Source organism: Kryptolebias marmoratus, linkage group LG13, assembly GCF_001649575.2.
Source record: "Kryptolebias marmoratus isolate JLee-2015 linkage group LG13, ASM164957v2, whole genome shotgun sequence".
Lineage (NCBI taxonomy): Eukaryota > Metazoa > Chordata > Actinopteri > Cyprinodontiformes > Rivulidae > Kryptolebias > Kryptolebias marmoratus.
Window position 1 is genome coordinate 4,688,130 of NC_051442.1, and position 20,592 is coordinate 4,708,721.

The following is a 20,592-nucleotide window of genomic DNA, read 5'->3' on the forward strand; positions in this document are numbered from 1 at the left end:
TAAAAAGCCAACTACTGTTGCATGGGGCATCCTCTAAATATTTCATCATAACTCTGTGAAGAACTCCTAATTTGGCATGAATAAATGAAGTGGTTTGTGTTTTAGCAGGATGGATCTAGGTTTAAAGAAATAGAATCTATGAAAATGAGCTAAAAAACACGAGCTTATGCATATTCTGATACTAAATTGTTCTGTATTTGTTAGATGGTTCCATATCAGTTACTACATGTCAGCACAGATATGTCAGCGTGATGGAAAATAAAGTTTAAAGCTGTAACTTTAATGTGGTAAACAGGAGAAGAAGCTTTGGGGAAATTTATATTAATTAGTCTAATAGAAATAAATTAGAGCTTAAGGTCACCCCTCATACAAGTCCCTGCCTGTTCAAAGCACCTATAATAAGTCATGAATAAAGTTTCTACAGTAGCTACCTTGTGCCAGACAACTGATGTTGTGAGGGAGGACAGAGCGTTGCAGGTTGCAACCAGATCTTCTCCTTTAAGCATAACCTCCGAGTCTTTGGGCACAACAACAGCTGGATCCAAATCTGAAACATTACGAAACGAGACAGAGAACAAACACTGTCACAAGGCTGAAAAAGAGGCTTGGAGGTTTAAGTTACATTTTCTGCTTAAATAGCTCATCTGCTTGTATTTTAGGAAAGGAAATATCCCCAGCAACATCTACAGCATGTAACTTGCTGTAAAAACGGATACACAGCAGAAAAGTATCATGTATTATGTGGTTTTGGTAGAGGTTGAGGGCTGGAACAAATATGTGACAGAATCTGAAAGCCTTGTTGTGACAGAGGCATTCCTGGTGTTATGGTGGTGTCTTTCAGATCAAAATGTAAATGCTTTTTTTTTAGAAACCTGTACGAAATCCAGCGATACAGATTGAGTTCACAAAGTTTTGTTACACCTCAATTACCTTCATTAAAAGATCACTGAAAACAGTATTTTGTTTAAAGATGAACAAACATCACAAAGACTAATGACCCAAACGTGTTTTCCCGGGGTTGTTTCTTACAGTGCACGTTGAGCTGCATTTCTCCTTTGACCTCGCTGTGGCCGACGGCGTCCAGAGGTCGACATTGGTAGATGCCGCTGTCTTTCCGCGACACAGAAGACAGAATCAACACGTCGCCGCTGCTCTCCAAGCTCACATCCGGCTCCTGCGACAGAAACTCTCAACTTAGATCAAATCTAAAACGGTAATGAGGGAAACTAACGCGTGTTTTTTTGTGTCTTGGATTACATATATTAATTAAAGATTTACAGAATCTGATTGTGATGAACTGGAAATGATTTGACTGTAACTAGAATGTATTTAAATGGATTTTAATCAGATTTTATTCAATTACAACTGGACTGAATCATAGAGATCTTTGAAAGGGACTCATTTTCCTGTAAAACCTCTTGAGATGGTTTTGGATGTGTTATATAAATTAGCAGGAATTCCACCTCATCAATCAGAAACAAAAAAAAAACATAAAACAGTACAGAAATTCTTAATGTGTTTGATTAGAGATTTTTTCTTCTCATGGTCATCCTGTTTGATGGTATGGATTAAAAGGTCCTGGCAGCAAACAGTGTAACTGCTTTAATTTTTACTGAAGTAGCACTAAATCAAATATGAAAGTCTAGCAAAAAAATGACCCAAACATAATCATTTTTATTGATTTTGGGGTTTGCCTCCTTGTCACTTCTTTCATTTGGTTGTTAGTGTCATTGATCCACAAAAAGGTAGAAAGAAAAATTCAATTATTTGTTTTTCAGCATAGAATTGTGGGTAAATGTATTAAAATGAAACCAACATATGCAATAAATTTACATAAAGTCTTTCATGGCTTCTAAAAAATATTCGCTCGTGTCATTGTTACGACAACCATTTACAAGTTTGGTGACTGACCAATTAGGAAACACTCAGACAGCCATCAGCTGAGCTTTTGTGTTCTCCACACACGATGAATGTGTGTCTGACATGGGAATAAGTCCTGCTCATGAGCCCCATCATTGTCGCCTCCAGTCTCAGACCCCGGTCTGGATCTGCAGGGTCAGAGCTGACTGAGTCCTCATAGACCTCGCACACTCGTGCCTACATGGGGCCTTGTGAGCTCTGCATATCAAAAACATTCCCTACGCGTCTCTTGTGTGTCACTCATTCCCTCTCAGGGACTTGTCGGGGTGAGAAAAGACCCTCCATTCTTACTTGTTCTTTGCTGAAAATGAAGGGCGGCGGGGGGTTGCCGTCACCCTGGCAACGGAGCACCACAGTATCCCCCTCTTTGACCAAGCCCTGGGGCGACTCCTTCCACAGCTCCACCATGGTGGTGGGGTCTACACACACATAGACAAACAAACGCAAAAAAAATCAAATTAAGAGAGCTTAGTCAGCGAGCTGTTAAAGTCACTTTACAAGAGCATTTCCATAATGCTGACAGAACAGACTCTGTTTGGCTTCTCCTTCCACCATTTTCATACAAAACTGCTCCAACAACAATAAACGACAGGAATGACAAGATGGTCTGAAGCATAAGTTTTATTTTTGTTTTTTATATTAACTGAGAAAACTACTATTTAAAGACCAACTTTAGCGTTTTTTTCTTGCACACACTTAAAGTTAAAGAGCTCAGCTGATTAAAAAATAACCAGGCATCTCCTAAATTGATCCCAGTTTGCCGAGGTTATTTTTATTTGATTTATAGGAGCTTAAAAATACTTATTTTTTAAACTTTTTTCCAGCTTTGCATTTCTCACGAAAAAGTTCTGAACTTTAAAAGTACTCATAACATCATGAAGACAGGTCAAAATAAAAATTTAAAAAGTAAGAAACAAAATCTGCACAATTTCTGTCACTAACAATGGTTAATGTGTCCTTAAATGAAAAAATTGTACCACATGTGTTTGTCTACTGAAACAGCCAAAGTGAGGTTTTTCCAGATTTTTATTTCTCACGAAAACGGAAGAGGCGCTTGGTATTGAGAAGTAGAATTTTGATGTGTTGGTAGGTATTTTCAGTCAGATCTTTTTTTAAAAAGTATGAATATAAGCTCTCAGATAGTTTTCAGTGGCATGCCTTGTTTACATGAAGTGTGGACCTACATTTCAGAACTGCATGTTGACATATCTGGAAAACCACTGGAGCAATCTCTTTCAAACTGCATCATTTAATATAGTTTTAATGTTGGATTTTATAGTTTGCAACGAGTACTTTAAAGTGCAAGACACTTAGCAAATCAGCCGGACTCGACAAATAATATAATTCACTGTTGAATTGGAATCTGAACCTTTAACTCCTTTCTTCAGCTTTGCAGACGTTATCACCAGAACTGTTACAAATGTGCTGGTTAAAGCATTTCCAACGTGGGCGTTTTATGAATATTCCACTGACAATGTGCAGGTTCAACTACTTCAGCATCTGTTACAGCTAGCTGTAAAACCAAAACAGACGCCATCGCACGCAATCAGCTGTCAACTAAAAACAGAAATAGAAACATAAGCTTATTGCCGCAAATAAATACAAATCCAATTGTGTGAAAAGACAGAAATTGTAACAGGAGAGAAAAAACATGCAAACAATTATTACAGGTCAATAAATGTGTTAATTTGATGTGCAAAGATTGTTAAAAATAAATTTTAAAATACATTTTAAATAGAAATGCAGACATTGTGCTACTAAAGTAAAACATAACAAGGTAAAGTCATTTACGTTAACCTAATTGCACAAGAAAGGAGACACTGAACTGAACAAATTAGGATTTGTGAAGCAATTATGGTAGCAGACAATTACTGTCAACAACTGATGTGAGACAAGTCATTACAGACACATTAGTGGTTCACTGTTCAACCACAGACTTATATTACAGCAGTATAAGAAGCTTGTGCAGACTCACAGTGAACAGTGACGTTGACGCCGTGGGACTCCATCGTCCTGATGGCTCCTGGGACAGAAAAGCTGACCTCACAGGAGAAAAAGGAGTCCTTGTCCTCCTTAATCACCTGGTACTCCAGTGTACTCTGGACTGAGTAAAAACCACTGGACTCCCGGGTCACAAGGATCAGAATGTTTACGCCTGCAGTATGAGCAAAACAATAACAGGAAACGTGCATCAACAAACCACCGACAACAACAATAAACCAGAACTAAGTATTTATTAAAGCTATTTGCTAAAACGCTTTTATGGCTTTCTCTCAAACAGAGAGGACACACGCAAGCTTCCACAGACCAGTTGTATTTTAGCTCAAAATATTCTCTTCAAAAGTGGAATTGAAGGGACTTTTTAACTTGTTATATCTCCTACATAAAACACTGTAGAACCAGAACATTTCTAAAGCGTATCCATGAAAATCTTCTGTCACTCGTGGTTCAAGAATCTGTAAGATCCAGCTTGTAGATTTTGCAAATCGGCTGTTTGTTTTATCTGTTTCTAGCTGAATGTCTTAATTTTGCAGTCAGGGAGTGACAAACAAAAGTGTGTGGTTACCATGGTGACCACAACTTTTAATTCACAGTTTATACACCAGTATGTAGGCATTTTTTCTTAGAGTGGATTTTTACAAAATCTGATGTTGGAAGTTTAAACAGTAGCTGCATTAGCACAGTCCAACCTTTCTTCAAACAGCTGAATTTGCTCTTTTTTAATTGTTTAAGCTTATCTGCAACTTTAGGGCACATATTCGTATCATTTTCTCTCCTTTAAAGGTGTAAGCAAAATATGAAAGAATACAAATAAATTAAACAAAAAGGCTGCGATGGTTAAGTTTCTGCTTGAGCAGCCTTTCAAAATGCTACCATCACGCTTATAACATAATCACGCTTTCAACTTCAGTTTAACAAACTGATTTGACATAATAAAATGTGTACAGTATCTCTAAAACTATCAGTGTAAAAGTATTGCTCGTGCACAGCAGTTGTACTCTAAATTTGCTAATTAGAATAACTAAAGAGGAAGCTGTTGGTTGGGGTAATCATGGTTCAGAAAGACCTTTCTGTCTGAGCTAAATTAAAGACCAACTGACCAAACAGCCGTGACAAAGATTAGAAATAAATGTGGATTCAAATTTCTTATTATTTCTGACACAGTATTGTAGTGTTTGCTAACTGGCTACTGGTGTGAGACGATGGATTAATCTGTCAGCCGATGAATTATTTGCCAGTTAGATCTTGGCACTTGCCAAATATTTCACAAAGACATTTCATTAGCTGTGGTCAGATCAGTTGACACATCATTTTCTTTAAGCGCATCATAGAGAAACTGCAACAGCATCAAACTAATGTTGAATATGGTATTTGTTATGAAATTGTTGATTTTTATCAAACATTGAAAAAAATCTCATCTTGGTCAACCACCAGTGAGCCAAAAGTGTATTCTTGCTCCAGAACTGCACTGATGTGCTGCAGATTGAATTTAAAATGGAAAGAATTGTGTTTAATTTAAAGAAAACCACTCATACTCACGCCCAGGTGTGGGAATCAGTGGCATCCCATTCCTGTGCCAGGTGATGTTGGGTTTGGGGAAGCCATTTCGAGCCTCACATGACGCCACCTGGATTAGGGTCGGGAAGTGGGCTTTGGTATCAGTTATTGGAAACCAAACATGGATCCTGAATGTTGTTGTTTGTTCATCTCTAGATAAAGTTTACCCACCTTAGATGGCACTGTGTTGGTCACAGATATTCCAGTAAGAACGCCCTCGATGACGGAAGTCTCAGGAGGAGCTAAATCAGGGAAAAAAGCTTCAGTAATTTAAAACAATTGCATTTCAAGCAATGAGATTGTTAAAAGTTTGAATCTTCCCTTACATTATTTTTATTATACTATTATCTCCGATAAGAAGGTTATGTTTTTGGTTGTCTTTCAGTTGGTTTGTGCTCTCTGAGTGCTTCTAGTTTATTTTATTTATTTATTTATTTATTTATTGTCTTACCAAACACTTTGAGGTGGGTCTTTCCCTCAGCTGTCCCTGCTGCCAGTCCATTAACCTGGCAGAAGAATTCCCTCTCATCAGACAGCTGAGTGTTCTGAATTAAGAGTCTGGTTTCCTTCTGGTCCGAAGTCACATTAATGCGGCCGCTGTAGTCTGTGTTGCTATCAATTATCTGCTGACTGCCGTCGCTGTAGAAGATACGCATCCGCGAGCTGTTTCCTGCAGCTCTCTGCAGAAGAACACAGCCAGGACACAGTAAAACATCAAACATCTTAGATCTACAGTATTGTAAAACAAAAAAATATTCAGTGGCAATGTTGTAAATGTCTTGCAGTCAGGATTTATCTTCTCATTTTAAAACTCCAATGCCAAAAAAGTTGTGACATTATGTAAAATGTAAATAGAAACAGAATGCAATGATTTGCAAATCCCACAAACCCATATTTTATTCACAGTGGAACATAGTAAGCATATCAAATGTTGAACACTATGAAAATGTCACATTTTTTAGAGGAAAAAAGCTAATTTTGGATTTAATGATAGCAACTTATCTCAAAAAAGATGGGACAGTGCTAACAAAAGACTGTAAACATAAGTGGCATGAATAAAAAACAGCTGGATTAGGTTAACTGGCAACAGGTCAGTAAGAGAACTGGGTACAAAAAGAGGATTTTAGAGAAGCTGAATCTCTCAGAAGTAATGTCTGAGAAAAACTGCTCCCCATGCCGTCCACAAAGGCTAGTTAAAGCTCTATCATGCAAGGAGGAAGCCATATGTGAACACCGTCTAGAAATGCCTGCTTCTGGAATGGTATGGGGGTGCATTAGTGCCTATGGCATGGGCAGCGTACACATCTGGAAAGGCACCATCAATGCAGAACAGTACATACAGGTTTTAGAACAACACCTCTCCAGCAAATAACACTGTTGAACAGCTAGAATCCTACATCAGACAAGAATGGGACAACATTCCCCTCCCAAAACATTCCAGCGACTGGTCTCCTGAGTTCCTGGACAATTACAGACTGTTGTTAAAAGAAGAGAGAACACTTCAAAGTGGTAATCATGGCCTCGTCCCAACCTTTTTGAGATGTGTTGCTGCCATAAAATTCAACATTACCTTATCTTTTTTTCCAAAAATTGCACAATTTCTTAGTTTAAACATTTGATATGTGTACTACGTTCCATTTTCAATAAAACATGGGTTTATAGAGTTAATTTTATGGGTTAGATTTCCAACTTTATTTAAATTTTCCAAGGAAGATCATCAAAGAAATCCAACATTTTATCAAAACTGAACAAGAAACGAGAAAGCAAATGAGTGTAAGCGAGCTTCATACATGAACAGCTGGCAGATGGACAGTGTCACTTTTCAGTGTCCAGCTTTACTCACCACAAACCACTGGATCATGACAAAACTGGGCTCATTGTTCACATTGGTGAAGCTGTAATGGCAGGGGATCTCTGCTGAGTCGCCCAGGTAGACCTCAAGGCTGTCATTCACAGTCAGTTCCACTTTGCCCCATGCTGGAAAACACATAGATATGCACATAAATCAGTTCTAGTTGGCCCACATTATTCAGGAACTACACAGAGCCATAAATAGTACTTCACTAAATCAAACATCCTTTTGACGGTGGTTGTGTTTTTCCTAACTTTGACCTTTTTACTTGAATTCTCAAAGCTGTGGTTGGCAGATGACCGTCTTCCCAGGCCAATCTGGAGACAACCTGCCATGTTCGCCGAATAAAGAAGAAAAGGCTTCTTGTCCACATGGCATCATTTTCATCTTTCTTCTGCCCGGCTAACTGTAACCACAAACCCACATCTTGGCCAGAGAAGCCGTTCCCTTGGCATCATTGGGGGAATGCAGGCGAAGCGAGGCAAGCCAGTTTGACACTGGGCTGTCCAATCGGACTGCCAAGAGCTTTTTCAGCCGTGTTGAACTTGGCTGCTGTTCTATAGGGGCCCATTCACACAACGACAAATGAAAACAAGGATGGCACCAAAACACCCTCTTTTCTCTGTTTGATGTGGTTTAGAGGATGGTATAGATTGCTCCACTTTTTCTCTCCACTCGGTCTGACACCATCAGGTGTTGTCAGATGATCAGTGTAGTGTGAAATAATTTCCTTAGGTGATTAGCCAGCAGGACTTTGTTCATGCATATAGTAAAGAGACAGAACAGTCAATCAAATATTAAAAGCAAAAGGTCCAGTATATGATTTTCATCATTCAACTTGCAGAATGTCACACAGAAACAAAGTAAAACTGGAAAAAAAAATCATCAAATAAGTCTAATCAACAGAATCAAACAGAGTTAACACTTGCTGTTTCTTTATCCTGCACACCTGATCAAACCAGGTGTCCAGGATAAAGAAAGTGCATCAAATTAAGTGATGAATTTACTCAGGTTTTGTGTTGAACATACACATTTCAGTTTTATGTTAAGAGTTTTTTCTCCAAATGCTTTACTTTGACTTGATAGTTTTATTTTAAAATTAAAAAAAAAAAATATATATATATATATATATATATATATATATATATATATATATATATATAATTTTTTTTCACGGGAAGCTGGTGCATATCTCCACCTATTCCTTGTTCGGACACCCTGGACAGATCGCAAGTCCATCACAGGAACACACAGAGACAAACAATGATTCACGCTCTGACTCACACCTGGGCACCAATTAGAGTTACCAATTAACCTAACATGAATGTTTTAGGTTTGTGGGAATTTAACTTCTAATCCAAAAGGAATCTTTGCTTTTCTGCACTCTCAAAACTGAATGACCTGGATGAAGAAAAAAAAAAAAAAAACAACCACTTGAACTGTGTTCGCTCCCACCCACCGAACTGAGATTCCAGATATTAATGTAGGTCAGTGTAATACTGCTATGGTACTAAGTGGGAATAAAACACAGACGTCCAGCTTTTGTTTTTATCTAATAGCTTTAAAATAGAAAGAAAAACAATTAGGCAAAGCTAGACCTGAGTGTCCTCATATGTTTTCAGCGTTGGTTGAAACAGACCAAGCATGAAAAGAGCTTTAGAAGTCCAGTTGCCACCCTGCTGCCTCCATTCAGCCTTTTCCTCCCCCATCTTCTCCCCCCCACCCTCCTCCTTCCCACCGCCAATGATTTTCTCAACTCATTTTTTTTTCTTCTTCTTGTCCCTCCCGCTTCAGAGCTATGCTCAACCAACCATCCCTTTAAGACAACGGGCTTGCCATTGTTCCCCCACCTGGGTGGAACAGACCCCCTCCCTCATACACGTACATCCACCCCCACCCACCAGTCATCCCATGTAGAGGTTAAAAGCAGTTCATGGTGCTTTGAATGTGCTGTTTACTGCGATGGAGATGATGGGAAGCGGCTTTGAGACAAGAAGCAGATTATGGAGGCTAAGGAAGAAAATATGTCGCAAAAGTCAAGAGTAAAAATGTTGTGTCTCTTTGGGGCCGTGCTGCTAACTTTTCAGCTAATCCGATTAGCACTGGGGGGTTTCTGCGGATTTGGCTCCCAAGCCAACCTGGGACCAGTCTTATCTGTTCCTGTTGTGACTTTATGCAGCTCAAACACACATGACCCATGATCTGTGGACCTTAACAACCAAAACGGCTGCCTGTGGGTGTGTCTGTCTGCCGTCTGCCCCCAAACAGAAATAATTTATTCAGAAAAAAACACCACCCTGGAATATCTGGATGTGAGGACAGGATCAGGCCTGAGACTGGGCAAGACTCCACATGACTGGTCTGTGACGAGGAAACAACACAAAGGGGATTGTCAACATAATTACACTTTAAACTGCAGATTAGCTCCGCGACAAGTTAGCTTCCAAAACACTTGTGAAATTATTCACTTTTTTTTTAAAGTTACAGCTGAAAGAAAAAAAAAGCAAGTAAATAAATCAAAGGAATTGATTTTGAATGTTTTTCTTTCTTTGTTTTATAAATCATGTGTTTCAAAGCTTTAACTCCTTTTTTATATTCTGACTCAGTGGTAACTTCTTTTTCAGTTGTTGCCAGTGTAAAAAATTTGCAGGAAAAAAAAAATTTCACACAGTCTCATGCAACAATTCCAACAAATGTTTTTTGAGTGACCGCTCAATTTTTTTCTTTTTGACAACCTGTTTTTCTACTACATTCTGTCAGGAAGTTTATATTATCATCCACCGCCAAAGGCAAAGTGTTTTTGCCCATGTTTGTGTGTGTCAGGATTGGGGGGTTATTATATCTTTTTCATATTTAAGTTTAAGTTTACTGTTTCTTGTATTTTATCTTTATGCTTAGTCTTGTCTTTATTCAGTTTTTGTTTCTTGTGTTTTTGTTTCCGGTCATTATTCACTTCTCCTCAGTCAGTCGCTTGTTTTCCTGCAGCGCCCATCTCCACCTGCTCCTCGTTAGTTATCACTCACCTGTGCCCACTTCTCCTAATTACCCTCTGTCTTTAAAACCCGGTCATCTCCTCCACTCTCTGGTTTGTTTGTCACTTTCCCTTGCTGTCTGGTTCTGCTCGTGTCTGTTCAGTCTTTGGATTTAGTTTTTGTTGTGCTGCGTCATCAGCCTTTTGTTCTTTTATTCATAATAAATTAGTTTTCCTTTAAAGCTCTCATCATGAGTCTGCACATTGGGTTCGCCAAAATCTCCACTCCACCTGACAGTGTATATTTTTACACATTCAAGATGGCCGCCACAGCTTAAGAGTCCTTAACAAACACAAAAATGGTTATAACTCGCCCAATCTTACAGATATCGAGCTCAAATCTGGTGTGGCATCATTCCCTACACGTACTCCAACCACTACACATTGTGCAGTATTTCTGCGTAAAACTTTGGCAATAACTGTTGACGACAACCCTGTCTGTCTGTTAGCAAAATATCTCATGAATCACTGGACGAATCTTAATGAAACTCTCAGAAAGTCATCACTGTCTGTACATCTACAAGATATTATTTGGAGTCAACACAATTCAAGACGGCTGCCACAGTGGGCTGACATTACTTAGCACAAAAATAACTAATTTTACAGACATTGAGCTAAATATTGTGTGGTAGAGAGTCATTCCCATAACACATCTCCAGGATTTCAGTATCACATGAGGTCATTTACAAGGTTCGACCTAAACAGCTGTAAGTCCGTCTCCTCTCATCAGAGGACGATTTCAGTTTAATACTCCTGTATGAAAGGTGGCAGGCGATACGCTAGGCCTTTAATTCTTTATGTTTGTGGGTTTCCTGCCACTACACACCTGTCTGCCACTGGATTATAAAACCATTCAGGTTCTCCTTCCAACAAAAATTGTGACAAAATACAATTACACCTGAAGGAGCTAACTCAGTTTTTCTTTTTTCCTCACTACAATCTTGTAAATTGTTTTGATTTATGACGTGTGCTGCTGACCTCTTCCCCTTGGAAATTTTGATCTTGATCTTAATGAGTTTTTATCTGGTTAAATAAAGGTGAAGGTGATGATACAGGCTTTAGTCGGGAATTTTTAAACTTTATTCACGTTTGATCCTTTAAAACGTTTACACTGAATGCTGAAAAAGACAAATGTCACTGTTGTTCTGTCCTTCCATTCCAGACAGACTAACAATACTAGTCTAACAATACTAATTTGACATAATGAGGAGAATGCTTCTTGGACCGCCTCTGCATACAGTCACTCATTGTGTGCCAAACAGACAGACAATACCCTCAGATGCTCAGTAAGTGGTCACCATTATTAGCTTTCCCATTCCATTAAGGCTGTCAGCTTAGGCCTCCAGTAGATCTGCCGCTCTGGCGCTGATAAGAGTCCAAATCACCTCTGACACAACAAACCAGCCTCATTTACTCACCATAATCTCTCACAAGCTTGGTGAGGCATGAAATGAGACTGAATGCTTCTAGGAGCATAAAACTTGTCATCTTAAAACACTCTTTAAACTCTCATTTTCTCTGTTCGGATCGGGCTGATTGCTGGAGATAAGAGGATAAATTAGAAAGGCGTGGACTGTTTCCGTTCAATGACCATAAAGGTCACGGTGGCTGGGTTTGAATATTGCAGAAGTCACTCTATAGAATCATAAGACCTTGAAGAAAATCTTAAACAAACATTAATATGTAAAGTCTTATTGCACACATTTTTTCAGAAATAAAATTAGCATTTTAAAGCTACTTATGAGGAAATCAGCATTTTAGAAATGTCAATTTTCTGCAGACTCAGAATAAAACTTGTGCTCCAACAGTTAGAGTCCCTCAGAGAGACAGGGTGTAAAAAGCTGGCATGTAAGTGTGGATGACAGGAAGGAGTGGCTTTTAATACACAGGCCTGATATGGGGTTGAACACCTGGGAGACAGTGTTTGCTGGCTGACATCAAAGGGCACACACACACACACACACACACAGAAAGAATACAAGTCTGCAGTGGAGATGAGAGCTCCTTGTCCACCTGATGTGCTTTCAGAAGCAGCATCTGGCACAAATCTCCCCGCAGCCGGTGTGACAGAGAAGGGCTCAAGCTTTATTCTTTCACACAGAGAGATAAGGAAGTGCTGCAAATCTCCTCAAAGACGCCTCTCAATGCATCTTTGAGCCTCTTTTCTTGTTGCATCACAGCTCCAGGTCAGGACCTTAACCTGCCCTCCGTGATCAACAGAAACTCTCAGTTCAAGATGCCCAGAAGAGCCTTTCATAAGCAGGACGCAGATTCTGCAAACGCAGCTTTAAAAATTGTCACTTTTGCATTTTTTTAGATCCACTAAACAAGTCACTATCTGCCCACACAAAAAAAGCAAGTTAATCAGTTTGAGATGTCAACCCAATGATTACTTTCTGAAAGTTCAAATAAGATATTTTACTAACAGTACAGACAAACGAACACACACATAACCGGGAAAAACAATTATTGCCTTCCACCTTCTATGGCAGGTGATAATAACTACTGATGGTAAAAAGAACATCTCAAAATGTCTCCAAAAACATCACTTTATGTTCATCACTTTCTTAAACTAACAAACAAGTTTATTTTTAGCCTTTGGCTGTTTTACTTCTTGTATTTCAGATATAATTTCAAATCAATTATAATGTAAAATAAACAGAATTTGTTTCTCAGCACATTCAAATCAATGCGTTAACTCTGTCAGGAGTATCCCACCGACAACTGAGGTTTCAAAACTTTTTAAAACCTTTCAAAACCTCAACATTTCAAAACTTCAAAAACAGAGAAGAAAGTAAAACAAAAAATGAATAAAATGAAATAAAAATTCTGCAACCTCTGGCTTTGAAAGAATTGCTAATCACTCCCTCTGGTTTGCAACTTCTTCGGCAGCTGTATAAATTTTTCATCATCGCACCCGGTGGGTGAGACTTCATTAAAAGAGCAACATAAATGTTTTATTTATGCTTGTATCTGATGTTCAACAGTGAGTGAGGCTTGTTCCTCTGCATCCACTACCCATCAATAAAAACCCCTGCAGAGCTGCTGGGCTCAGGCACGCAGGTTGCTCCACAGCCACAGGATGGATAATTAAAGGTCAATAGGCTAAACACTGTATCAACATCATGGGGGAGTTCTTTCAGCTATCAGCAGAAAAAACACACACATTGCTAAATGAAGCTGGCAGTAATAAAGTTTCCTGAAAGATAATTTTGAAGTGATTGAGTGGGTTTCAAGAAATTCCGGGACATAAATTTTATTACATATTCAGCCCTCTTACCAAACAGAGGACTGAAGGCAACTGAAACAAATGGATATGTTATAACATGGTACCAGTAACTCTAACTGCTCTGAGATAAATTCTGAATACAATTTGTTAGGAATCCATTTTTAAAATGAAATATCAGTTCAAAGCTATAAGATTTGATTTTCTTTCCCTGAATGGGAGTCGGTATGTTTAGATATAACAGTAACCACATGTATGGAGCACATCTCTACCGAAGAAAACAACATTCATTCAAATTCAGGAAGGCTATAAAAGTCTATACATGAACCCTCTAAGCTCTGAGTTATTGTTTTCCATTATTGCAGTCTCAACTAATAAAGACAGCCAGTACGCTAAAGCACAACTATTTGGTTTATGAGAACAAGGTGAATGATTTAAATGCTCTTCATAGTAATACAAACAGCTAAACAACATTTAAATATGTTTTTGTCTTCCAAATTGTTGCCAAACAAATTGTAAAAATGAATTAACTCTTGAAAACCGAACTGTTTATGGTATTGTCATAAATATCATCTAGAGGTTGTACAGAACAGCCACCTATAATGACATTTCAGGCTTCACTAATCATGTAATTATGACGAGCTGAAGCAGAAGTTTTTCATTATTTCTCTGCACCACATTTTCCCACAAGAGAACCTTAAAGGACAAACAAAGCTAACAGAAAAAGACCATTACATTTGTTCATGCTAAACCAAAACTATCTGGCTGTTAAAGCACTTTTTCTTTTGTTCGTCTCAAAGATGAATCTTCCACTGGTGAATACTATCATACAACGGTAGCCAAGCCCTCATTCTGCACACACGGATGCCCTTATTTATGTAGATGTAATCCAGGATTTGAAATCTGAAACTATGACAGTGACAGTAAGTAAACTCTTTAGTAAATGCTTTATTTCCTCTTAACAAAAAAACAGTTTCTTTATGGTAACAACAGTAATATTTAGGTAGCTGTTTTGCAGCTTGTTAGGCCATAATGGAAATAAATAAAGTGCCTTTTTTCTGTTTTTTATAAAATTACTGTCTGAGTTTTCTCAGTATTACATTTAGGTAATGCATCCAATTGTTCAGATTGTTTTTTACATCTAAAGTTTGCCTTACCCACACCAAAATACACAAAAATTTACAAAAACTAAATTGAGAAGGGTTTGAGACACCTTCAACAACTCTGACTATTTTGAGAAAGAATTGTCACACAATTATTTATTTTGTTTAAAATTTAAAGAACACGAGTGTGATTCTCTGTGACTCACGTAAGGAGACTAAGAACCCCCACAAATGTGTAGAGACATTTTAGAGACTCCTTACATACAGTTCATTGAGCCAGGAGCACAATATCTCATTGCAAATCTCAACATGCTTCAACATCTTGTCATATCTTATATTCTCTGAAAGTAATTTCAGCAATGCAGTAGATTTTTTTAAATGCTCTTCAGTCACATTTGTAACTTGACATGTTTTGTCTCATTATACAGATTTAACACTTCAGCCAATAACCTCACTGAGCCAAACAGTACTCACCTGTGTGATTATTAATGCAAAACGTCATAAAATGACATAGTGTTGCCTGATGGATTCTGAAGCTCCTGACTAGATAAGAACTGATTGTTTGTTCTGACGGCAGCATCGTTCTGTGAGGCTGTTTTTAAAGTCAGTAGCTACTTGAATGTATTAAAAATGTAACGTTAAAAGTACAGACTGACTGATACAACCTTAGATGGTTAATTTATTTAATATTCAACAGCATCATCCCACTTTGCTAAAGGTGTAGAAAACTGACATTTTGAGGCAAAGTCTGTAAATGACAGTGATGGCTCCTTCATCCTTATTAAAAACTGTGAAAGAAGAGACATTAATGAACGAAGGGCCAGGTATGAGGTTCTGGCCATCTTTCTTTTACTATAAATAGAAGACCTTTTCCCAATCAAACCTCTGACGACAGCACACGGACTCTCTGCTGTGCTCCAACAAAGCCCTTCCTATCCGAGCGGCCGTGGTCATCATCACGGCGCTGAATATCCTTGAAAACTACAAACTAAGTGCAAACTGAATTAACTTTCCTTCAAACAGCAGACAGAAAGGGCTGCACTGGATTACTTCTATTTGAATCTGAAAAAATCCTGCAAATTTTGAATCTGAAAAGTAGCAAAATAATGTTTTTTTTTCCACTTTCAATTTAGTAAGGACTCTAATTATCACAGAAAATGGTTCATGTGAAAGGGTTCACGCTTCCAATTAATAATAAAAACGTTTACATTTTTATAAAACGCTACAGAGCTGTTGGTCTACAGATGTACTGCAGAAAAAACATCATCAACAGAGTCTAAAAACAGCAAGATGGCTGATTATTTCTGCTCATTTGCATAAACAACCACATAATCAATCATGCAAACAAACTGAATATATTTAGAGGGATGTTTTCTGATACTCTCATATTGCACTTGATGAGTCTGGAAGGCCTTTGCATAAAAACTTCACAATTAGCTTTAATGGTGATTACCAGCAACATCTCCATTTAACTAACACACTCCCAGGCAACCCACAAAACCTTTTCTTTAAACCTTTCTGTGACTATTTATATCTATTTGAACTTTTGTCCAGTTTAGTATCTGATTTTCTGTGTATTTATAGCCAAGCAGTGCATGCCCTCCAACAAAGGCTTATTAGTGCATTCGCTCTCCTTTTATCCCATCCGGCAGACATGAGGCGAGCTGTCGGGTAAGCGTGCCACACCCAATTCACCGGGATCAAAATGCTGAACCCCAGCCCCCCGCAAATCCCCCGCTGGGAACCCTAATGCTCTCAAAGAGAATATCAGAGTGATCACAGGTGCGCCGCTGTGTTAATGAGGAGCAGAGGCTACTGTGTGCGCTCAGGCCAGCCCCACCTACGACCCCTCCCAACACACACACACACACTCCGAGGCTCAGAAACAATAATGTTTGGACAATTTTCAAAACTTTGAGACCAATAACCAGACTGGAATTCCTCTCTGACAGGGCAGGTGTTAAAGCGGGCTCTGGTCTCATCAGAAAACCTTCATCCAGTTCGAACACATTCACAGAGAAGAACAGACACCTGGAATAGATTACCAATGAATGACAAATACACAGGTATGAAATGTAAGTAAATAAGCAAACTGATTTAACCCTCCTGAAGCCCTGAAAAGAGAGAGATAGAGAAGAAGAGGAGACATCAGATGCTTTTACTGCCTTCAGAGTCTCAAAAGTCAAGAACTCGCTGGTTTCAGCTTAGCTTCCTCATGAGAATCCTCCTCCGACCTGTCATCTGTGCTTCCTGTACGGAAATTCTTCATCACATTCATAGTTTTCTTCACTAGAAATGTTTTGTATTTTTTTGCAGTGTTGCAAAGGAGATCAAGCTTGTTTGCTTTTTTTTCTTTTTTTTCACTGAATCTTTGGTGAAAATGAGAAATGTTAAGAATAGGCTCCACGGTATCCTGTGCTGGAATTTTATCAACCACATCTATTTACACCAAACACTCTGCAGTTGCCAGACTACAGCAGGATCATAGAAGAAAATTCACAGGAAACAACGGAGAGAAAGAAGCTCCGATTTTATCCTCAAGATCAAACTTCCAAGAGGTGAATGTTTTGTCTAGTTAAGCAGAAAACTGATTGTTGGGGATGGGATTTATAAACACGCTCTGAGTCACTGAAGGACAATTACCTGCAGATAATGGAGGCCAAGCAAACAAAGCTTATGTGGGTTTTAGCTGATACTGATATTGGTATGATTTAGAAACGGTACACAGAAACTACAAGACACTGTTTTGCTATTAAAAATGAATTTATCTGCATGATTATTTGAGTTATTTTAGTCTTTCATACATCAAAACGTTCAGCTCATTCAGGAGACGGCTGCTATGACTTCATTTTTGGAAGTTTTATACTTTTCAAAACAGTTAACTTTATGTAATATTTTCCCATAGAAATGCTTTGAGATCTCTTCAATTCCTTTTGCTACTCTTAGCTAACCTTTAGCTGTTTTTACACCTTTTAGCTTTTAGCTAGCGTTCTGCTTTTTTAGCTTCAACAACTCAGTTTCAGCTTCTTTGTTCTATTTCAGTCAAGTAATTCGTCACGCAGCATTCACACTGAACTATGACAGAAAATGCAATTTCTCGAGTCACATTCTTGCACTTATCAAATAAACACGCCTGGATGTGTTTCTGTGTTTTATAAAAACGTGTTTGTTTTCATGTAAACAATCAGTGAGACAAAGGTTCAAAACTTTAACCTTTACGGAAGCCTGACTGACATGTTCCAAAGAGCTAAAACTCTATTTACACAACAAACTCGTCTTGTATTTCCCGTCCAAACACGGCCCCCACCTCCAGAAAGTAATAATCACTTTTTTCCTTTAGCCCCACCACCAGTCACCCTGCTTTGGATCGGACACAATGTCAAACACAATGAAATATCTGTGCTCAGAACTCATAACCAGCTGCATTGTTTGATATGAGAGCAGCTCAGGGCAGACTTTATCTTCATCTCCAGACTGGGAGACTCTGGTTCTCAGGGCTTAGCAGACAATATCCTCCACTTGTTTGATTCACTGAGCCGCAGCGTGCCAAAACCTTGAGCCAGGGCCATCGTTATGACTGGATTCCCAGTCGTCGGGTGGCACAATGTCCTGCCGGGCCGGGGAGGACGGAGGAGGTGGGGTTCACGTTGACACAAGCAGCTGTGGATAATACGAGAGCCGACCCTGTTCCCATGCAGCTGAGGATGGGGTGGATGGTGGGGAGGGGAGTCGGCAACACCTGTGGGCAGCCCATTTGTCAAGTGATTTGTGGGAAGAAGCGTGGAAGTGAGAGCAAACAGGGGTGTGTGTGTGTGTGTGTGTGTGTGTGTGTGTGTGTGAGTGACGAGGTAACTTAGTAGAGTGTTATCACAAGACCACACACAATGAAATCCTTGTTGATTTTCTCTTTCACACACACCTGTGCAGCTATAAAAGTCTGAACTTCCTCTGACTCTTCCCTCCACTGATGCCCAAAAGCATTTTAACATTTCTGCATTTTTTTCTTTTTTTTTTAGTTTACAGATCAACAATATTACCTCCGAACACTAAACTCACTAAACTAACATCTCAAAGTTCCCAAAGGAAGCTGCGTTTTGCCCCCTGGAGAGAACTGCACAAACAAGACGTAACTCAAATAATTTATTCTACTAAGAGATGCACAAATCAGTCCACTAGTATTTGGAATTAGTCCATTATTAGTCTTGAACATACATGAGCTGAACAAGCACAACACTGTACAATAATGCTGGCAATAAAATCCCTGGCACAACAAACCATCATGTTGGCAGCATGAAAGTTATCATCTGCAAGAGGAAAAGACAGAAGACAATACTTGATTTATTTATTTTTTTTATCAATGATGAAGTATTTTTACACATTACCACGAAGGCTTAGCTGTAAAAATATGTCAGATAAGTACACAGGGACCCTCTTCATAGTACAACAAAAAAAGATCCCCAATCTCTGCTTTCAGCTGCATGTATTTGTAATAAAACACATCAGAGCAGAAAAGTGGAGTATTAGAATGAGAGAAAAGCCTTTAACCTGATGCTCATGGTGTCTTTAACGATGATACACTTACACTAACAGTAACCATCTAATAGTTGTCACAGGAGGAAAGACAGGAAGTTTGATGTTTTCAGAAGAATCCAGACACATGCTACCACAAGCATGTGTGTCTGGTTAAATAACCCAATTTTGTGCTGAAGCGTGTGTAAATCACATGAACACCGGGGAAAATCCTTTGCCCTAAACACCACGCTTTGATTCAGCAGTTGATCTTTTAACAGCGTCCAATATGAAGGATGAGGAAGAGGGGGAGGATTTGATATTTAAGCATCTCCTTATCCTCTGCCGTTTGAAATGTCAAGTTCAAAGTTTCGGAGCAGCGGCCTTGATCTGTGAGCTAAGACGACCTGGAGAGTTACTCAAACGGCGGCTTTGTGGCGAGACGCAGCACTGTACACACGGAGTGTTATTATCTCTGATTCTATTAAAACCTGTACACAAGCGTTTGATGTTTCTTCCTGTCTGACCTGCCTAATCAAATCAGAGCAGAGTTTTCTCACTAATAAAATGTCCATTGTATGCTGGAGCCGATTCTAACTAATTTAGGCTAATTTGATTATGATACTTTCTCAAGAAGACCGTCTGGTTAAAGTCTCCACTTCCACGATGTAGAGGGATCTTTCAGTTTGTGTTTAGAGACAAATAGGAGAAAATATTGATATCTATAGTTAAGAGAGGTTACTGCAGTAAAGTTACAGTCAAACAGCCCCACAGAGCAGGACCTTAGCCAGAATATAGAATAAAAGGACAAAGATAAAGCAGAGCAATGTCACTTTTTTTGTCATTTTCACGTTGCTTTAAAGTATGATGAACCACGTTTAATATTTAAGGTTTTTGAGAACATTCTAATCTTGTTTCAAACATATTTAAACTAGAGGAAAAAAAGTAGAAAAACCTAATCTTAAACATAGCAAAAGGCTGGTTAAAAACTAAATGTAGCATAAGAAAACAAAAACAGAGAAAGTATACGAAGCAGGTTTTAAAGGTTTTAAAGGAACTTAAGAGATCTTTATGCATTTCTATGAGGTAATTATTTGTAAACAAAGTTAATTATTTTAAAAAGTTAAAAAATTACAAAAAACAAAAGATATAGCACTCTTAAATGACCTGAACAGTTTAATATAAACTAGCACAAAGTAGTTAAACTGCTTAAAAACTGTTGGTGTGAATGTTAAATCAGCACTCACACAATTATACCATCAATTTTGTTACCAACAAGGCTGAGAAAAGGAAAACTGAATACTCAAAATGAACATGTTTACTGAGAATGAGAGTTCATTTCAGGCCACTTTTCCAACCTGGAAAGATCAAACTTTATCAGCCAAAGACACGT

The 20,592-nt window shown here is 38.6% G+C and overlaps 1 protein-coding gene across 2 annotated transcripts in view; it reads right to left on the reverse strand.

The window, feature by feature from the left end:
- Positions 1–20,592, reverse strand: part of mcama (melanoma cell adhesion molecule a) — a 57,281-nt gene that overhangs the window by 13,140 nt on the left and 23,549 nt on the right. For both annotated transcript variants that reach the window (XM_017419948.3, XM_017419949.3), the window contains exons 2-9: positions 7,322–7,455; positions 5,930–6,158; positions 5,650–5,720; positions 5,461–5,548; positions 3,896–4,075; positions 2,212–2,339; positions 1,030–1,174; positions 432–547 (exon numbers count right to left, since the gene is read on the reverse strand). In XM_017419948.3, the coding sequence (XP_017275437.1) occupies positions 432–547; positions 1,030–1,174; positions 2,212–2,339; positions 3,896–4,075; positions 5,461–5,548; positions 5,650–5,720; positions 5,930–6,158; positions 7,322–7,455 (1,091 nt within the window). The remainder of the gene's footprint in view (positions 1–431; positions 548–1,029; positions 1,175–2,211; positions 2,340–3,895; positions 4,076–5,460; positions 5,549–5,649; positions 5,721–5,929; positions 6,159–7,321; positions 7,456–20,592) is intronic.